Below are 15,781 nucleotides of genomic sequence, written 5' to 3' on the forward strand. Positions count from 1 at the left end.
TGGATGCCAAAGAGTGAGATGGGGCAGGTGGGAGCAGTCACGGTTCAGAAGTACAAGGGCTTTCATGCTTTCCTCTGCACTGAGGTCCGAGAGGTCACATTACCAATGACGTTCACAGTGCCAAACCACTGGGTCACACCCCTGCCTTCATGAACCTCCCAGCTGCGGCTGAGTCATCAACTATTCCATTTCCCTGGGAACTTCTACAGCAGCCTTAACCCTGCACTCTCTTGTCTTTCCTTCCCCTTGGTTGGTCTGCACAGCATCCTCTGCCAGCTCCTTCTCTGTGCAACTGCTAGATATTGAGTGCTCCTTACCTAATCCTCGAGAACTTCACTTTTTGACCTTTGTCCCTAGATGATATGTTTGAGTGCCATAGCTAACATCATCATAAACAGGCAGGGGATTTCCAGGTTTTGAAATTTCACCTCCCCCTCTAGATGTGACCACCAGTCACCCTTATATGTTGTGTGTCATTTGACACTGAAAATCAGATCAGGTCCCTTCCCTGTTTAAAACCCTCCAACAGCTTCCTATTGTGGTTAGAAGAAAACCCGAACAGTTCACCAGCCAATCGGTAAACGTACTGGCAAAGTCTACAGCTCTGTGCTCCTCACCTGTCAGCTGCTTATCTTGAAGGCTTCACCGTATCTGAGGTGATCTTATCTCTGCTTTCTCTGAGTGCTGGGAGCATGGCCTCCGCGGGGGCATTGGTTTGGGGGTTCCCTCTGCTGTAACTTTAGACTGCCAGGCTCTGCCTGCTAGCTCCTATTTTCTGGGCCTCGACTACAATGTGACTTCCTTAGATAAGACTTCCTTATTCAAAGTTGCTCCCAGCCCTTATTTTTTTGATGACATTATAGCTCTAATCACTATCTAAAACTATTAAATTTACATGTTCATGTGTTCTTAAAAATACATCTGTCCCTCACCAGGGTAAGAACATGAGTTCCATATGGCAGTGATATTGTCTTATCCATTATCATATCCAACCCCCATTATCTGGTGCAACTTCCAGAACAAAAGAGGTTCTGATAAACATTTAGAGTGGGAAGATAAAGGTTTCTACAATTACAATCATTGTGTGATAACTACCTAGTTAGAAACGTGTGCTTAAGATGTATATTGAAGGTCATGTCATTTTCTCATCCTTTGTGGTTGGCATAATAAAATCCATTGGATGAGTTAATGCCCTATACCTAGGAGTCTCTGGCATATTAACCTGGTATTTTATTGAAAGAAGAGTTTTTTTAAAATATATTTTTTAATTGTAGTTGGACACAAAACCTTTATTTTATCTGTTTATATGTGGTGGTAAGGATTGAACCCAGGGCCTCGCACATGCTAGGTCAGTGCTCTACTGCTGAGCCATGACCCCAGCCCAATGAAGGAAGAGTTTTTAGACCCCAAGAAAAAAATATTTGGAAGGTGGACCTCGAGGCGTCATGGCAGGAGGAAGGGAAGGATATTTGGGTGTTTTCTGGTGATCGCCACATGATTTCATGGAGGCACCTGCCCATAAGAGCAGCGACTCCTAAGTCCTTTACTCCCACCCCTTCCCACCCCCGGGGGATGTGGAGCCTCCAGAAAGTCCTGTCACCGACTCCTGGTCTCAGTCAAGCTCTTTCCACCAGCCCACCTCCCTCGTACATTTCAGTTTGCAGATGACATTTCTTTCTTTGGAGGCCATTGTGCTCTTGGTTTGAGGCAAAAGCTCTTCCTCATGTGCTGCGTTCAGTAGTGACTGGTATTTATACCCGTCTCCACAACTGGCCGGGGTGGGCAGAGGTCATATCCCAGCGCCTTGCCAGGTACCTGGTGTGTTCTAAGTGCATAGTGGATGCTTCTTGAATTCCCTGGAATTGAGTAGTATCTTTAAAGTTAGAGGTTTGTGGGTCCCTGTTGGAGCTAGAGCCTGGGAGACAGGTAAGTCTTGGAACTAACTAACTCTGAGGCCAACTCTCCACCCACCCCCACTTTAGGAGACTATGGGGCTTCAAGACGTTTTGGGTAAAGGGCAGCAGAACCTCTCTCCAGAGGAGATCCTGGGAAATGCAGCTTTCCTTCTTTCTTTCAATATGGAAATTTTCTCTCAGGACTGTCTGTTAGAACAGTGCCTGTTATATTCTAGATACCCAATTTTAGTTGTTGCTGCTCTTCATCACTGCAATGGAGCCAATTTGGTCTCCCGAAATTCATAGATTGAGGCCCTCACCCGTGGGATGTTATTAGGAGATGGGGCCTTTGGAAAGGTTAGGTGTAGTCCTGGGAGTGGGCACCTGTACTAATGACCTTTTATAAAGAGGAAAGAGGGCTCTTTTCCCCCCCGCCCGCCCACCACATGAGCACATAGCAAAGAGGTAGCTGTCCACAAAGAAAATCCTCCTTGATCTTGGACTTACAGCTTTCCAAACTGACTACTAGAATCCACTTGGCTGCTCTCACCCAACAGAAGCCACCAAATCATTTGCTTGATTGCAGGGAGAAAAGGGAAACAGGACACCAGCGAGGGGGCCCCCCAAGGCAAAAGAAAGGATTTAGGTTTTTATCAGGAGAGATAAGAAACCCCTAGTTGACTGTGGGCAAGGGGTGGCATGGTGTGATTTGAATTTCAAGATACTCCGTCTTCTCTGTGAGTAGACTGCAGAGGGCAAGAGAGAAAACAAGGGCATGAATGAGGAGATCACCAGACGGTTCATGATACTGATTTGGTGGCTTCTGTTGGGAGAGAGCAGCAAAGTGGATTCCAGGTAGTCAGTTTGGAAGGCTGAAAATCCAAACTCCTGTTGTTACTGAAGCCCAAACTGACCAAACCAAGCACCTGGCACACAATGGTCTTGCAGCAAATGTTTCTGATCTTCCTCTTCTCTTCTTTCCCATCACAGGAAACAGAAACAGAAACAAACAAAACCACAAAACAACATCAATAACAACAACAACAAAAACATTAAAGAAAACATCTCCCAGTATTTTTCATTTGCTTGATTTCCAAATTGCCTATGGCCTGTATGTTTAAGAAGAGATGATACTAACAAGGGGAGGGGGAAAAGGAAAAAAAAGAAAACGGGGAAACTGAACTTTTGAGGCTCTAGGAAACCATTAACAGGATTAGATGAATATATTTATTTTTACATAACATAACATCACATCATGATGTTATTCACCAATGTTGGCTGATAAAATCTAACACAAGAATCTTGAAGTGATTTGCTATCCACAGAAGAGGGGAATTCAAAGCCGTGAGCACCATACACACAGAATCTCACCTTTTTTTTTTTCTCCTGAAAATTCTGAGTATTATTAGGTAGGAGGCTTTTGTATTTTAGAATTTCTTTTTAGTATATGTTTTGTAAAATTGAAGCAATTGGGTGTCATTTTGTTTGTTGTCTTAACAGCGACCCAGTGGTGGTGACTCACTTAGGGCAGAAGGTCTATATTTCTCCTATGTCAAAGTCTCAGCAGCTCAGTGGTTCAGGAAGTAGGGTGTGATACCTGCAAGGTACCTGGAGAGCAGTGTTTTCCTAACCCCAGTGTTTAAATACTAGAGACACCACCCGCAAACCAGGCCTAGCAGGGGTAATGGAGATAGTGTAGAGATGTACCAATAAAGACACAGGACACTAGGTGGGGATAATATCCAGGGAGAGGGTTAAGCAGAGTAGGGGGTTGGGTAGTCAGCTAATGTGGATGAATGTAAATATGGTAATCAGTTGGGCCTCATCAAGAAGGAAATAATCAAGCAAAAATTACAGGAAGCAAGAGAGTAAGAAAGCTTCAGGAATATTTGAGGGAATAAGTAGAGAGAACAGTAAGTTAAAGGCCTTGGAGCATGTTCACACCTGACCTGTTTGAGGAATGTAAAAATGTGTATGTCATATACAGAGGGAGCCAGAGAGTGGAGCTCAGAGCCGGGAGAGAGGGGCTTTCCTTTGTCTTGGCCAAGACAAAGGAAAGGGTTAGAGTCTTTGAGTTTTAGCCGAGTCCCGGGTCACCCAAGTAGAAATTTCATCCCAACCTCCTTTGCAGCTAGGTAGCGTCATGTAATTAAGCTCTGGCCAGAAGAATGTAAGCAGGAGGGACAGAAGTAATTACTTGCCTTTCTCTGCCTGTTCCTTCTTTTTCTTTTCTCCCTGCTTTCACTGTCTACACACTCATTTCTCAGCACAAAGCTTTTAACATCATCATTAGCTGATCAACATATTTATCCCCAGCCAGCCTCTCCCTGGTTTCCTGATGCACACGCTAACCTCACAGGATATCTCCATCTAAAGGTCTAATGGGAAGGTCACATCTAGCACGTCCAAAATGAAACTCCCAGTCTTCCCCCTAAACCTCCGAGAACGCTTCTGTCTTTGTTAGTGGCAGCCTTGTTCCTTCAGTTGTCCAGGTCAGAATGTTTGCCGCTGTCCTGGGTCCCCCCACCCCTTTGTCTCCCACCAGCCCTCCCTCTGTCAGCAAATCTTGTGGGCTCACCCATCAAAACACATCCACTGTCTGACCTGCAATCCACTTCGCTGCTCTCACCCAACAGAAGCCACCAAATCAGTTGCATGAACTATTCGGTGATGACCTAATTCATGCCCTTGTTTTTACTCTCCCCCTCTGCAGTCTACTCACAGAGAAGACAGAGGGAGTCTCTTAAAATTTAAATCACACCATGGCACCCCTTGCCCACATAAACATTTCACTAAAGAAGATGTACAAACAGTTGACAGGCATGAATAAAGATGCTCAACATGATTATCCATTAAGGAAATGCAAACTAAAACTACAATCAAGTTTCACATCATATTCATAGAACGGGCATTACAAAGAAGACAGAAAATGACAAGTTGTGGTGAGATTGTAAAAACATCATAACTCTTACACATTGCTGGTGGTAAGGTTAAATTGGAATTCTAGATATGGTGTAATTCAGCAATTCTACTCTTAGATATATATACAAGGAAGATGAAAACGTGCCTTTGTACAAAACTTGTAGATGAGTGTTCACACCATCATTATTCATGATAGTCAAGAAAGTGGGAAGAGTTCAAATGTCCATGAACTGATGAATCCTAGATGGAGTGGTATATCCACACCTGTGAGATACTCTTCAACAATAAAAAGGGATGAAATACTGTTCAACTTACAGAAACATTGTTAAGTAAAGCATTCTGTAAATGAGAGAAGCCTGTCACAAAAGGTCATATATTGTGTGGTTATGTGAAATGTCTAGCATGGGCAAACCTATAGGCCTAACGTAGTTCAGTGGTTGCATAGAGCTGGGGAGAATAGTGGGAAAAAATAGGGAGCGAATGTCAGTAGATTTTTTTTAAGGAGTAGGCAATAAAAATGTTCTATGTAATATTGTGTTTGTGATATACAACCCTGTGCATATACTATTAAAACATTGGCAATACATTCTAAATGGGTGAATTGTATAATAGGTTAAATATACTTCAGTAAGTTAGTTAAAAATCTTTAAAAATATAAAAATGTGACATTGCTTATATACTTTAGGGACATGTACATACATTGCTACATCCTGTGTGCCCCCCACCCCCTCTTCCTTCCTTCCTTTCACTTCTTAAAATAAAAAAAAAAATAAAGATTGTGGAAAGGTAGGTGAAGTCATAGAAAAAAATATTTTACCAGAGATCTTACAATATTCTCCAAGTAAAATTCCACAGAGATTGTGCTAAGTGGAGAGACTATACAGGCGTGAGAAAAAGGCACAGGCATATACATTCGGAGAAATAAATCACTATGCTTATTTTTAAGAAGTTGGTAAGGTACATTTGTACATTTTTGATCATCCTCCTGGAGGGAACTATGGAGTTATGTAATAACTAGGAGGATGGAGGCAAACCGTCACTGTTCTCAAAACCATAGAAATGTCGAGTGCGTATCAGGAAGGCAACTTTTTACTTTAGTAGCAAAATCGAAAGCTGTCCACTTCCCTCATTCCTGACATAAGCACACAGAGCATGGTGAAGGGCAGAGCCGGGAGCAAACCACCGCCATATGGACATTTCTTGTATAGGGACCCAAAGAACTGGAGCCAGCCAGAGAAGGCCCACTAGAGTGACCAGAGGCAAATAAATTTGTGTTTGTCCTCTTCCTTCTTCAGCAATAAAATGTATATTACACACATCAGTGGTTCCCCACCCTGGCTGCACACTAGAAAACCCTTCGGTCCCACCCCAGGCCAGGCCAATTAAATCAGAACCTGTGTGGGCCCCAGGTGGCATCATTTAAAAAAACCTTCCAAGGACTTCTGATTTCTGATCTAGCATATAAGGATCTTAGAAGTGATCACTGTATCATAATAACAAATAAAGAGTTGAACAAATTGAAAAATCAACAACTCTTCTTAGGAGTGAGGTTATAGGAAAATGTCTACCCCCAAACTAGAGAGAGAGAGAGACAGGCAGACACAGAGAACCACAAGTTACAGAAGAAACCCACCTCCGTGGGAACAAGTTCCGGGTAGGAAAAACGAAACTGTAATCGACAAATTGCTAGAGGATCAATGTGGGCAATTCTGAAAGAGAATGATTTCAAGGGGACCCAGTTGTGGGGGAGCCCCCCAATGCTCCTCCAGGAGCTCTATGGTTCTTACAGTTAAAATCAGAGAAAAACATCCCATCAGGCTCCTAACATGAGATGGAGACAAGTAACCATTTTGAAATACGCCAAGTGAAGATAAAAAGATAAAAGACCAAGTGAAGATAAAAAAATTATTTTATCTTATTTTTAATTGCTCTAACAGAAAATATTGTGTTCCAAATGTTAGCAACACTGTATTTGATGCATGTAGGTTAAGTCTAAGTGAAATGAATGACATCAGTTATATACAAAATGTGAGGGGAATGCTGGGAATATTTTATCACTGTAAGGTATACTAACACTACCCAGGAAGTGGTGTAGTCTTGATCGAAGTATCTTGAGTTAATTGTAAATGTATATTGCAAAAGCTAAGTTACTGAAAGAGTAAAAAGAGAAGTAGAATTGCTATGCTAAGAAAGGTGAGAAAATAAAACAATACAAAATGCTCCATTAAAACCCACAAAGGCAAAAAAAAGAGTGGAAGACAAAAATGGGACCAAAAAACAAGAAAATGAAGAAAAATCAGCAAGACACATGGAAGATATTAATCCAAATATACCAATAACTATTTATATATTAATGGTTTCAAGACACCAATTGAGAGATTGTTAGCGTAGATTAAAAAAAAAAAAAAAACAAGACCCCACTATATTTTGTCTACAAGAAACCCTCTTCAAAGACAAAGACATATGTAGATTAAAAGTAAGATGATGGAGGTAGACTCTCCTAATGCTAATCAAAAGAAAGTATAGAAGTCTTATTAATTTCAGATAGGGCAGATTTCAGGGAAAATTGATCAGAAATAAAGAGGGGCACTACTTTGTGATACCGAGGTCAGTTCTCCAGGAAGACATAACTGTTCCTAATGTGTGTATACCCAGCAGAGTGTTAAAATATGAGGCAAAGCCAAACTACCTGCAGGGAGATGGAGATGCGTTCACTATTGAAGTGGAGGCTTCAATGCCCCTCTATCAGAAATAGATCAAGCAGGCAGAAAATCAGTAGGAACATAGTTGAAATCCACACCACCATAAATCAACTGAATACTCTGACGGCGGTAGGCCACGGCATGTAACAGTAGCAGAATACACATTCTTTCCAACCACCAAGGTAGACTACATTCTGGGCACATTTTATCAACATTTGAAGAATAAAAAAAAAATCATATATAGGTATGCTTTCAGAAATTACACTAGAAATAAAAAAGAAAGAGAGCAGGAAAAGCCCCAATGCTTCAAGATTAAGAAACACATTATCTCAAGTTATTCCTCAAATAACCCTAGGAGGTACCTGTTGTCAGCTCCATTTCACACACAAGGGTGATGGGTCTTGATGAGGGTTTAGTAATCCTGAGATCCCAGAGTTACTCGGGAGCACAGAGATTTAATTTAAACCCAGCTTGCCTTGAGGAAAACCTTGAGCTCCTCCTGGCCTCAATGGGGGTCAGGGGACAGACAGTCCAGGTGTCAAAGCCACTGGAGGAGACTGGCCAACCCGTGTTCTTGGTCCAGGATGGGAAGTGTAAAGTCCACTAATCTCTTAGTTGGAAATGATCCTGGGAGCCCCCTGGGAAGCGAGGTATTGTCTTCCCTGACACCTTTTTTCTAAAGAAGAGGATGGCAGGCCCACAGCGCTGAGTGTGCATGTGCTTTATTTTGGCTCGTGACCCACAGTCCTGCTGGAGGTGTAGGGGTGAGGACTGGCACTCTGAAGCACTATAGACATGGGCCACCCCCTCCTCAGGGATGACACTTGGGACAGTTGGAGGCACTCAAAATGAGGGGCAGATGTTTTGTCTACAGCTGTAGAAAAGGGGGAGATTTCACAAGTATCTGAAAAGGCTCCTGTGAAGGTGGAGGCAGATCTCTCCGTTTCTCTTGTTCTTTCTTCTTTCCTCTCCCTCTTTCTGTCACCCTTTAGTGTGAATGGGTTGTTTGTGCTTCCTAAAAAATAAAACAGTTCTTAAGGCATCAAGAATTATTGGAACATTAAAAAGTTTCATTAAGTAAATAGCATCTGATGTTTCTCCTTTCTGGTGCTATCCCAATGGTAATTGACTATTGATTTGATTTTCTGGTAATAGCTCTGTCTAAGGTCACCAAAGGCATAAACTTCATATTCTGTTTCTTCTTCTACATTCCCAGCAACCAGTGCAATTCATTTACTTATGCATGCAATATATTTTGAGGGGGAAACTATTACATGCATGTTAAGTACTGTGTTAAGTACTGGAGGTACAAAGAAAAATAGGTCAGTCTCTGCCCTCAAAAGTATATGATCCAAGTCTATAAGGGTGTAAAGATCTAGATCACTATATATCCCCCGTTAATAAAAAACTGGATTATTAGCATAAATCACACTTTCTACTCTTTGTTCTCTCCAAATTAAACCAATATTTTATTATTTTCTCCTTTATCATGTTTCTTATGTAGATAGTCTCAGGCTGAAGAATTAACGCTCAAGATCTGCATCATGTTTTTTAGAAAGAAATCTTATTCTCACTATTCATGTGATCCTTTATTTGCTTAATTCTACAATGTGGTTTTCCCACTGGAATTAATTTTCATATTGCTGAATACTGACTGATGGCTAATGTCACCAGGATAATAGAAGGGCATTTTAGATACTCTTATTGCTGGAAGGTGGAATGAATGAGAGAGAGAGAGAGAGAGAGAGAGAGAGAGAGAGAGAGAGAGAGAGAGATAGATGTGGGTGGGGGGGGGGAGAGACACAGGAAGATATAAACCTGGAAGCTTGTATTAGAGTCACATTATCTATGGCCTGGTGTTCTCTGATAAGGAATGGAAGCTCTGTTCATTCAGGCAAAGAAGGAGGATACATAGTCTTCCACATGGAACAGATCAGAGTTGGTCTTGATGTGTGGGGTGAAGCAGAGTATGTCAGATGTGTGTAGAGAGAGGAGTGAGGAGGCTAAGATTACGAGGTGACGTCCCAGTGCTGCTGACACAGGATGGGGGCTGACCTAGACTGTGCCAGTAGGCAGAGGGGAGGATTGGATGGAGAGATGCTTCCAAGACCAAGTCCCAAGGACTTCCTGCTCCCCCAGCTGAAGTGCAGGAGGCAAGGCTGAGGGATGGCTGAAGGAGATGCTTATGTTTTCTGTCTGGGGTTGAGAAAGGGAGTGAAGGAGCCAAGGCTAGTTTGGGATATATTAAATTTGCAGTGTCCCATTATGTGATTGGAAATTTGGATTCTAAGCTTAGAGGAGAAACTGGGAGTAGGGGTTTCGATGCAGTGCATTGCAAGAAGATAGGCCCGAGAGCAGAGCTGTGGGAGGCTGATATTCATGGAAGAAGCAGGGGAAGAGTCAGGGCGACTGAGAAAGGATAATCAGAAAGACATGGCAAGAAGACAATGGTGCACCCAAGGTCTAGGAGGCAGGGATGGCCTCGGAGGCCTGGTTCTGAGTTTCCACACTCTTTTCCAAGGAGGTTACTCTCAGGACTGTAGGAGACAGTCTTGGTTGTGGCCACACCTGATACCTGGAACCTGTGAAGATGCTATCGTACATGGAAAAAGGAATTTGGATATGAAATCAAGGTTAAAGAACCTAAAAACAGAGATTATCCTGGATTATCCAGGGGGGCTCTGACAAGGGGATTTGGGAGGCAGAGGAGGGGACTGGAGAGGCATGATGGTGGGATCAGGTAGAGAAACCCAAAGCATGAGAGGAGCTTGTTTCACCATCACCAACCCTAACGATGGGGGAGGAAGGAGGCCATGAGCTAAGAAATGCAGGTGGCTTCTGAGAGGCTGAGAATGGCTTCAGCTGGTGCCAGCAAGGGATCTCATGGCTGCTACTGCAAGGACTGGGTCTTGCCAGCAACCTGAATCAGCAAGGGAGAAGTTCCACCCTGGGACCTCCAGGAAGGAACACGGCCCTACTGACACCTTGACGCTAGCCCAGGGAGTCCCAGGTTAGGCTTCTCTTTCTTTTTTTCCTTAGTAGAAGGTAGGCTGGTCGGCTGGCCAGAGCTGGTCGTCATGGTCCCCTTAGAGACATGCTCTCACGTTTACCACAGTCTCTACCACTCCTTGTTGCCTCTCATGGGCTGCTTTACTAATTTACGTCACCAGCCTGCACTCTCTAGGGGATTGCCTTTGTGACAGCGGCTGAAACTGGCATTAGGACATGTTAGAATGAGAATCTCTCAAGTGAGGGCACGAGAAACCTGAAGGAGCAATCAACACGACCCAATGAAGAGCAGATTCTTCTCCTATCTGAGTTGGTCCTCGCAAGTGTCACCAGCCCTTTTAAATAACATGCTCGTGTGTTCTTCCATACCTGCATCTGAGTATGCCCAGGGTGAATGTGGAGAGGGAGGGAATTAAGAAATGGAAAGACTCAGTTTCATGTGGGTCAGCTAAACTCTTTTTTTTCTTTCTTAAGTTGAATCTGCCTCCTGTCAACATTGGGTTCAGCCATGCCTGAGCCCCATACCTGAGGGCCTTTAGGCATATGACCCTGGGTCAGCATTTTACTAGATCAGTCACCTTGTGGCACTAGCCTTACATTCTCTCTGGTCCAATGAGCAGGGCTCTTGACTTGTTCCTTATTTTTCAGTGGGGGTGGGGTGGGGCTGGGGTCCTGGGGGATTGAACTCAGGGGGTGCTTTACCTACCAAGCCCCATCCCCAGCATTTAAATTTTTTTTTTTGAGACATGGTCTCTTTAAGTTGCTGAGGTCTCACTAAATTGCAGATGCCAGCTTATAGGTTGGCTTTGAACCTGCAACCCTCCTGCCTCAGCTTCCGGAACCTCTGGGATTACAGGTGTGTACCACTGTGCCTAGTTGACTTATTCCTTTTTGATTGAGCTCTTTCCTGGTACCTCAGTTCCATAACTAGACTCTTCTCCTTTTCTCTCCTAGTTCCTTCTCTAAGTTTTCGCCTGATTTTTAGGTATTCTGTTTCATAACCACTTTTCCTTTGATTAATTGAAGTCCTGCTTTGGAGATCTAACCTCATCACAGAGGAGGGTGAAGAATCTCATTTGCTGCTTCCAGAACTTCCTTCTGGATGCTTGCCTGGCTGGGCCTTCTTCCTGGGCCTGCGAGGCACTCCACAACTTGCTCGCCTACCTGACACCTCCTCAGTAGTCATGTCTGCCCACAGTTTCTGAACCTCCTGAAATCACAGCCCCACTGGATGATCTCAGTCCTTTTGGGACATCACAATATTTTCCATCCTTTGGAAAAGTCTAGGAAATAAAGGTCATACGCATAGCAGGGCACTTTGGCTGGAAAATTGAAAGGATTCTCCAAAAAGCTTTCTAGTTCTGCTGAATTCTGCAACCCATAGATACGTCAAGCCAGCCTCTCCTCAGTCATCCCCAGTTCAGAGACTGTTAGGGGAACCCTGTCATTTTACATGTCACTCTTTTTAAAGGACAGAAAATGAGCCTAGTTACTCTAAAATTAAGACTAGTGTTCGAGTCTTTAGGTCAATAACTTTATGAAGAATCTGCTAGTCAGCAAATGAATGGAATTCCAGGGCAGAGCTATTCCTTTTGTGCATGAGAATTTTCATGGATGGCTACCACAGAACAAGAACAGGACAGGGTGTGCAGACTGCCATTTATCACCTAATGATCTTGGAAAGTCACTCGCCTTCTCCATGCATGTCTGTTCTTCATCTCTGAAAATAAATGATTTCTGACATGGCTGCTCAGAGAGTTGTTGGGATGATTTTTCTGAGACAATAGATGCCTCATTGGGAAAATGGGAGATTCTAGCACTAAAAGACCCTGCTGTATTACCACTGAGAATAACAGTACCTTGCTTCCCACAGTGTTCAATGACACTTCCATCCATATGTCACGGGATTCTTCAACAACCCTGAACCAGAGTTTGCACAGGGCCACACAGCTGCAGAGTGAGCCTCAGAGCCCAGGGACCCAGCTCACTGGGGGAAGACCATCTCCAACAGGACTCCCAGGCTCAGGGAGGTCAGGAACATTCTCTTATGCTCTCTGCCCACATCTTACCCACTACGGTCTTCTCCTGCCATGTCTGAGCTGTTGTTCTATAGTCCCTTCTTGATTTTTCTAGGGGCAGATGGCATCAGGGCATTTCATTTCTGACCAGAAATGGTTCTGACAGCATTGGGAGGCATCTGAGAGATGATTTGCCTCAGTGGAGCCTGACTTGATTACTTCTTCTTTTTGGGTTGGAGCAATTTTTGTCTAAAAGGAGAGAAAAGAATAGCCTGTTATCACCAGGGCAACAAGGCAACTGGAATTGCTCTGTTTTCTAGTTCACTGTTGTCATTTTTTTTTTTTTTTTTTTTTTAAGAAATAGCTATGGCCAGACCTAGAACTCCTTGCCTTGGGGACAGGGCTTCCTGAATGCTCATTCTCACCTTCCCACAGTTTTTAACCTCTGAAGCCATATGCATTTCTTTCCCAGTGTAAAGAGATTCAAAGTTACCCGGATGATTCCCAGGTACCACCACTGGCCAATGACACTCAGGAAGCTCCAAGTCCTTACTGGAGCTTGGAAGCTGGTCGGACAAGGTGGAATGGATGGCAAGAAAACAGACCTGCCATCCTCAGAGGCTGCCATCTATAACCTTGAACTTCAAGCAACTCTTTGGCACTCTTCAGCTGTGGTTCCCATGACCCCCTGGACGTCCTCCCAGAGCCCTCATTCAGCACCAGTTTCACTTTGATGCTTATGCAGAAGTGAGTTGGACTGAATTTGATTTTGATCGGCTCAAATCCTTTCTGTTCTTATTGCTGATGTCCTGTCAAGAGCACATCTCTGCTTTCTTTCCTACCTTACACATCATACCCTAAAGAGCTAGACCAAGTGGAAAGCTGGTAATACGAGATCATCTGGAACACTCTTTGTCTCCAACCATAGCGTGTTCTGTTGAAAAGTGCGGCAGGGACTCCATATTCCTAAAAGTGCCTGTCCTAGTTCAAGATGAGCAAGGATCCCTCACAGAGAAATCCCTGCCTAGCTGCCCTTGCCCCAGGTGCCATCACCCCAGAAAGAGTAAGGTCAGCCTGGTTCTACATGCTGAACTGTCAGAATGTGGAGCTAGGTCTCTCCCATTGTAATCTTGGACAGAGCCCCTCAGAACTGAGGATTTCCAGCTCATGCCTACCCCAGGAAAGGACCCAGCTGCAAGGAAGATGGTACAGCTCTCGGTTGGGAAAGGTTTCCAGATGATGCTAGACAAAAACAAAGAAAAACTTGATCAGAACTCATGTCTCAAACTCTACCACTTAGGGAATTGTAGTCTAGGGAGGATCCAGGAGAGCTTCCAGGAAACCCTCCAGGGAAGGTGTTGGGAAAATTCCAGAGATGTTTGAGAGACCTGGTTTGCATGCGGTATTATTTTTTGTCCCTGCTACATAGACCCAGGGAGGTAAAATAAGGAGGTTAAGCCAGATCAACTCTAGACTCACCAGATCTTAGGGCTGTTTGGACTCAGGGATCATGGCAGTGTTCCACAGTGGCCTCCCCCATTCAGCTACAACAGAACATACACAATGCAGCTCATTCCAGCTGGCATTTCACGACCATGAGAAGGAGAAAATCAGTATCCCCACCTTCTTCTCCGATTAAAAGCTGATAATTGGTATAGGAAGGAAAGGTTTATTGGGAGAGGCCATATGGAAAATAAGTAGGTCTACTGCTTCAGAGTGGGGTTGACTCCTTGTCAATAAAGCTGGGGGAAATATGATATGCCCCCCACCCCAACACAGAAGGCAAGGACCCTGGGGTTTGCTACAGGGAGGACATATAGGATGGAGGCACTGCCCAAGCCAGCAGGAGGTCTCGGTGTGAAGGGGAAGTAGCTGTGGGTGGTCTCTTAAGGCTTGCCTTTCACACCTGAATGGGGCAGAAGAGTTAGCAGAGACAGAGAGAAGCTCAAGGCAGCTGCTTCAAGGGGGTAAAGAAGAATCAAGACGACACAATTATTCAGATAATAGCTGTGTATGGAGCCCTCAAAGTAGGCCAGGAAGAATTACTTTTCACCCCATCTCTGCCACTCACAAGCTGGGTGACCTTGAGCAAGTCACTTCCTATTGTGGGGTCTCAGTCTCCTCCTAGTCAGTAAGTGGGCAGGCCAAGCTGGCCTTAACCAACCTCTAATTGAGTAGTAGTGGACTCTTGAGAAGAGTGGATTTCCAACTCACAATTTTGGATTGAACTTGCATCCCCCCGCTGTTGAGGCCCAAACCACTCCACACCTCTGAGCAGGGTGAATCTTAGGACGCCCTGGTCTCCTGGAGAAGGAGGAAAGCAGTGGTTAAAAACCCTACGACACCTAAGAAGACGAATCTTCCTAAGCAAGCAAAAGCCCTTCTCTAACATTTCTCACATTGCCGGTGTTAATAAGTCCAGACTTTTGTATCTTAAGTCTGGCAGTGGGTGGAAAGAATGCTCAAGGTCCTTCAGCCCATGTGAGGGCTCTCTGGGCCTGGACCCCGATCTCTTCATTCTGGGCATTCCACTACCCTCTCCTCCCTTTTAATACCAGAGAAGATTTAGGGATTTACTTCCCTGGAGCTCAGCTACAGGAAATATGCCAGAGCTGGGAACTCTTCGGCTTCCACTATAGAGCACTTCTTCTTCTCTGCCCGGGTATGGATTACTTGTCCCGCCTATCTACGTCTCTCTCCCTTCTTCCTCCTTTCTATTTCCTTCCTGGTCCTCCATCCACACTCCTGTTACCACCTAGGGGTGCTGGGTTCTTTGTCTCCATTCAGCAAAGAATTGAAGAACAGGACACAGAGATACAGGCAAGCAGCAGGTTTATTGCAAAAGTGACAGAGACAGACTTCTCCAAAGAGAAGGGGCCCCAGAGCCGGGAATCTGGTGGAGGAGTTTTGGCTTGTTCTTTTTATGGTCTCTGGAATTTCTTCCTTCCCTTATCTCCTCCCCTGTCCATGCTCTCCTCACTGTGTTGATAGGTACCCATCCATCCACACATCTGTTTCAGTTTTTCTATTGGATCCCCACTTAGAGCACAAGAAATGTCTGTCTGTTTGAGTCCCCTGCTTGTGTCTGCGAGCTCTTATTTTTTTCTTGGTACTGGGGACTGAACTCAGGGGCTCTCAACCCCTGAGCCACATCCCCAGCCCTATTTTATTTAGAGACAGGGTCCCACTTTAGCCCCTTGAAGGTGCTTAGCACCTTGCTTTTGCTGAGATTGGC

General features: G+C 44.3%; 1 protein-coding gene across 1 annotated transcript in view; it reads right to left on the reverse strand.

The window, feature by feature from the left end:
- Positions 1-13,717: 13,717 nt before the first annotated feature.
- The window catches only part of Rgsl1 (regulator of G protein signaling like 1), a 42,400-nt gene continuing 40,336 nt past the window's right edge, over positions 13,718-15,781 (reverse strand). Inside the window, exons 20-21 of the mRNA XM_077802955.1 lie at positions 14,761-14,850; positions 13,718-13,788 (exon numbers count right to left, since the gene is read on the reverse strand). Of these exons, the coding sequence (XP_077659081.1) occupies positions 13,718-13,788; positions 14,761-14,850 (161 nt within the window). The remainder of the gene's footprint in view (positions 13,789-14,760; positions 14,851-15,781) is intronic.

This window comes from Urocitellus parryii, chromosome 9 (genome assembly GCF_045843805.1).
Source record: "Urocitellus parryii isolate mUroPar1 chromosome 9, mUroPar1.hap1, whole genome shotgun sequence".
NCBI classification, from domain to species: Eukaryota; Metazoa; Chordata; class Mammalia; order Rodentia; family Sciuridae; genus Urocitellus; species Urocitellus parryii.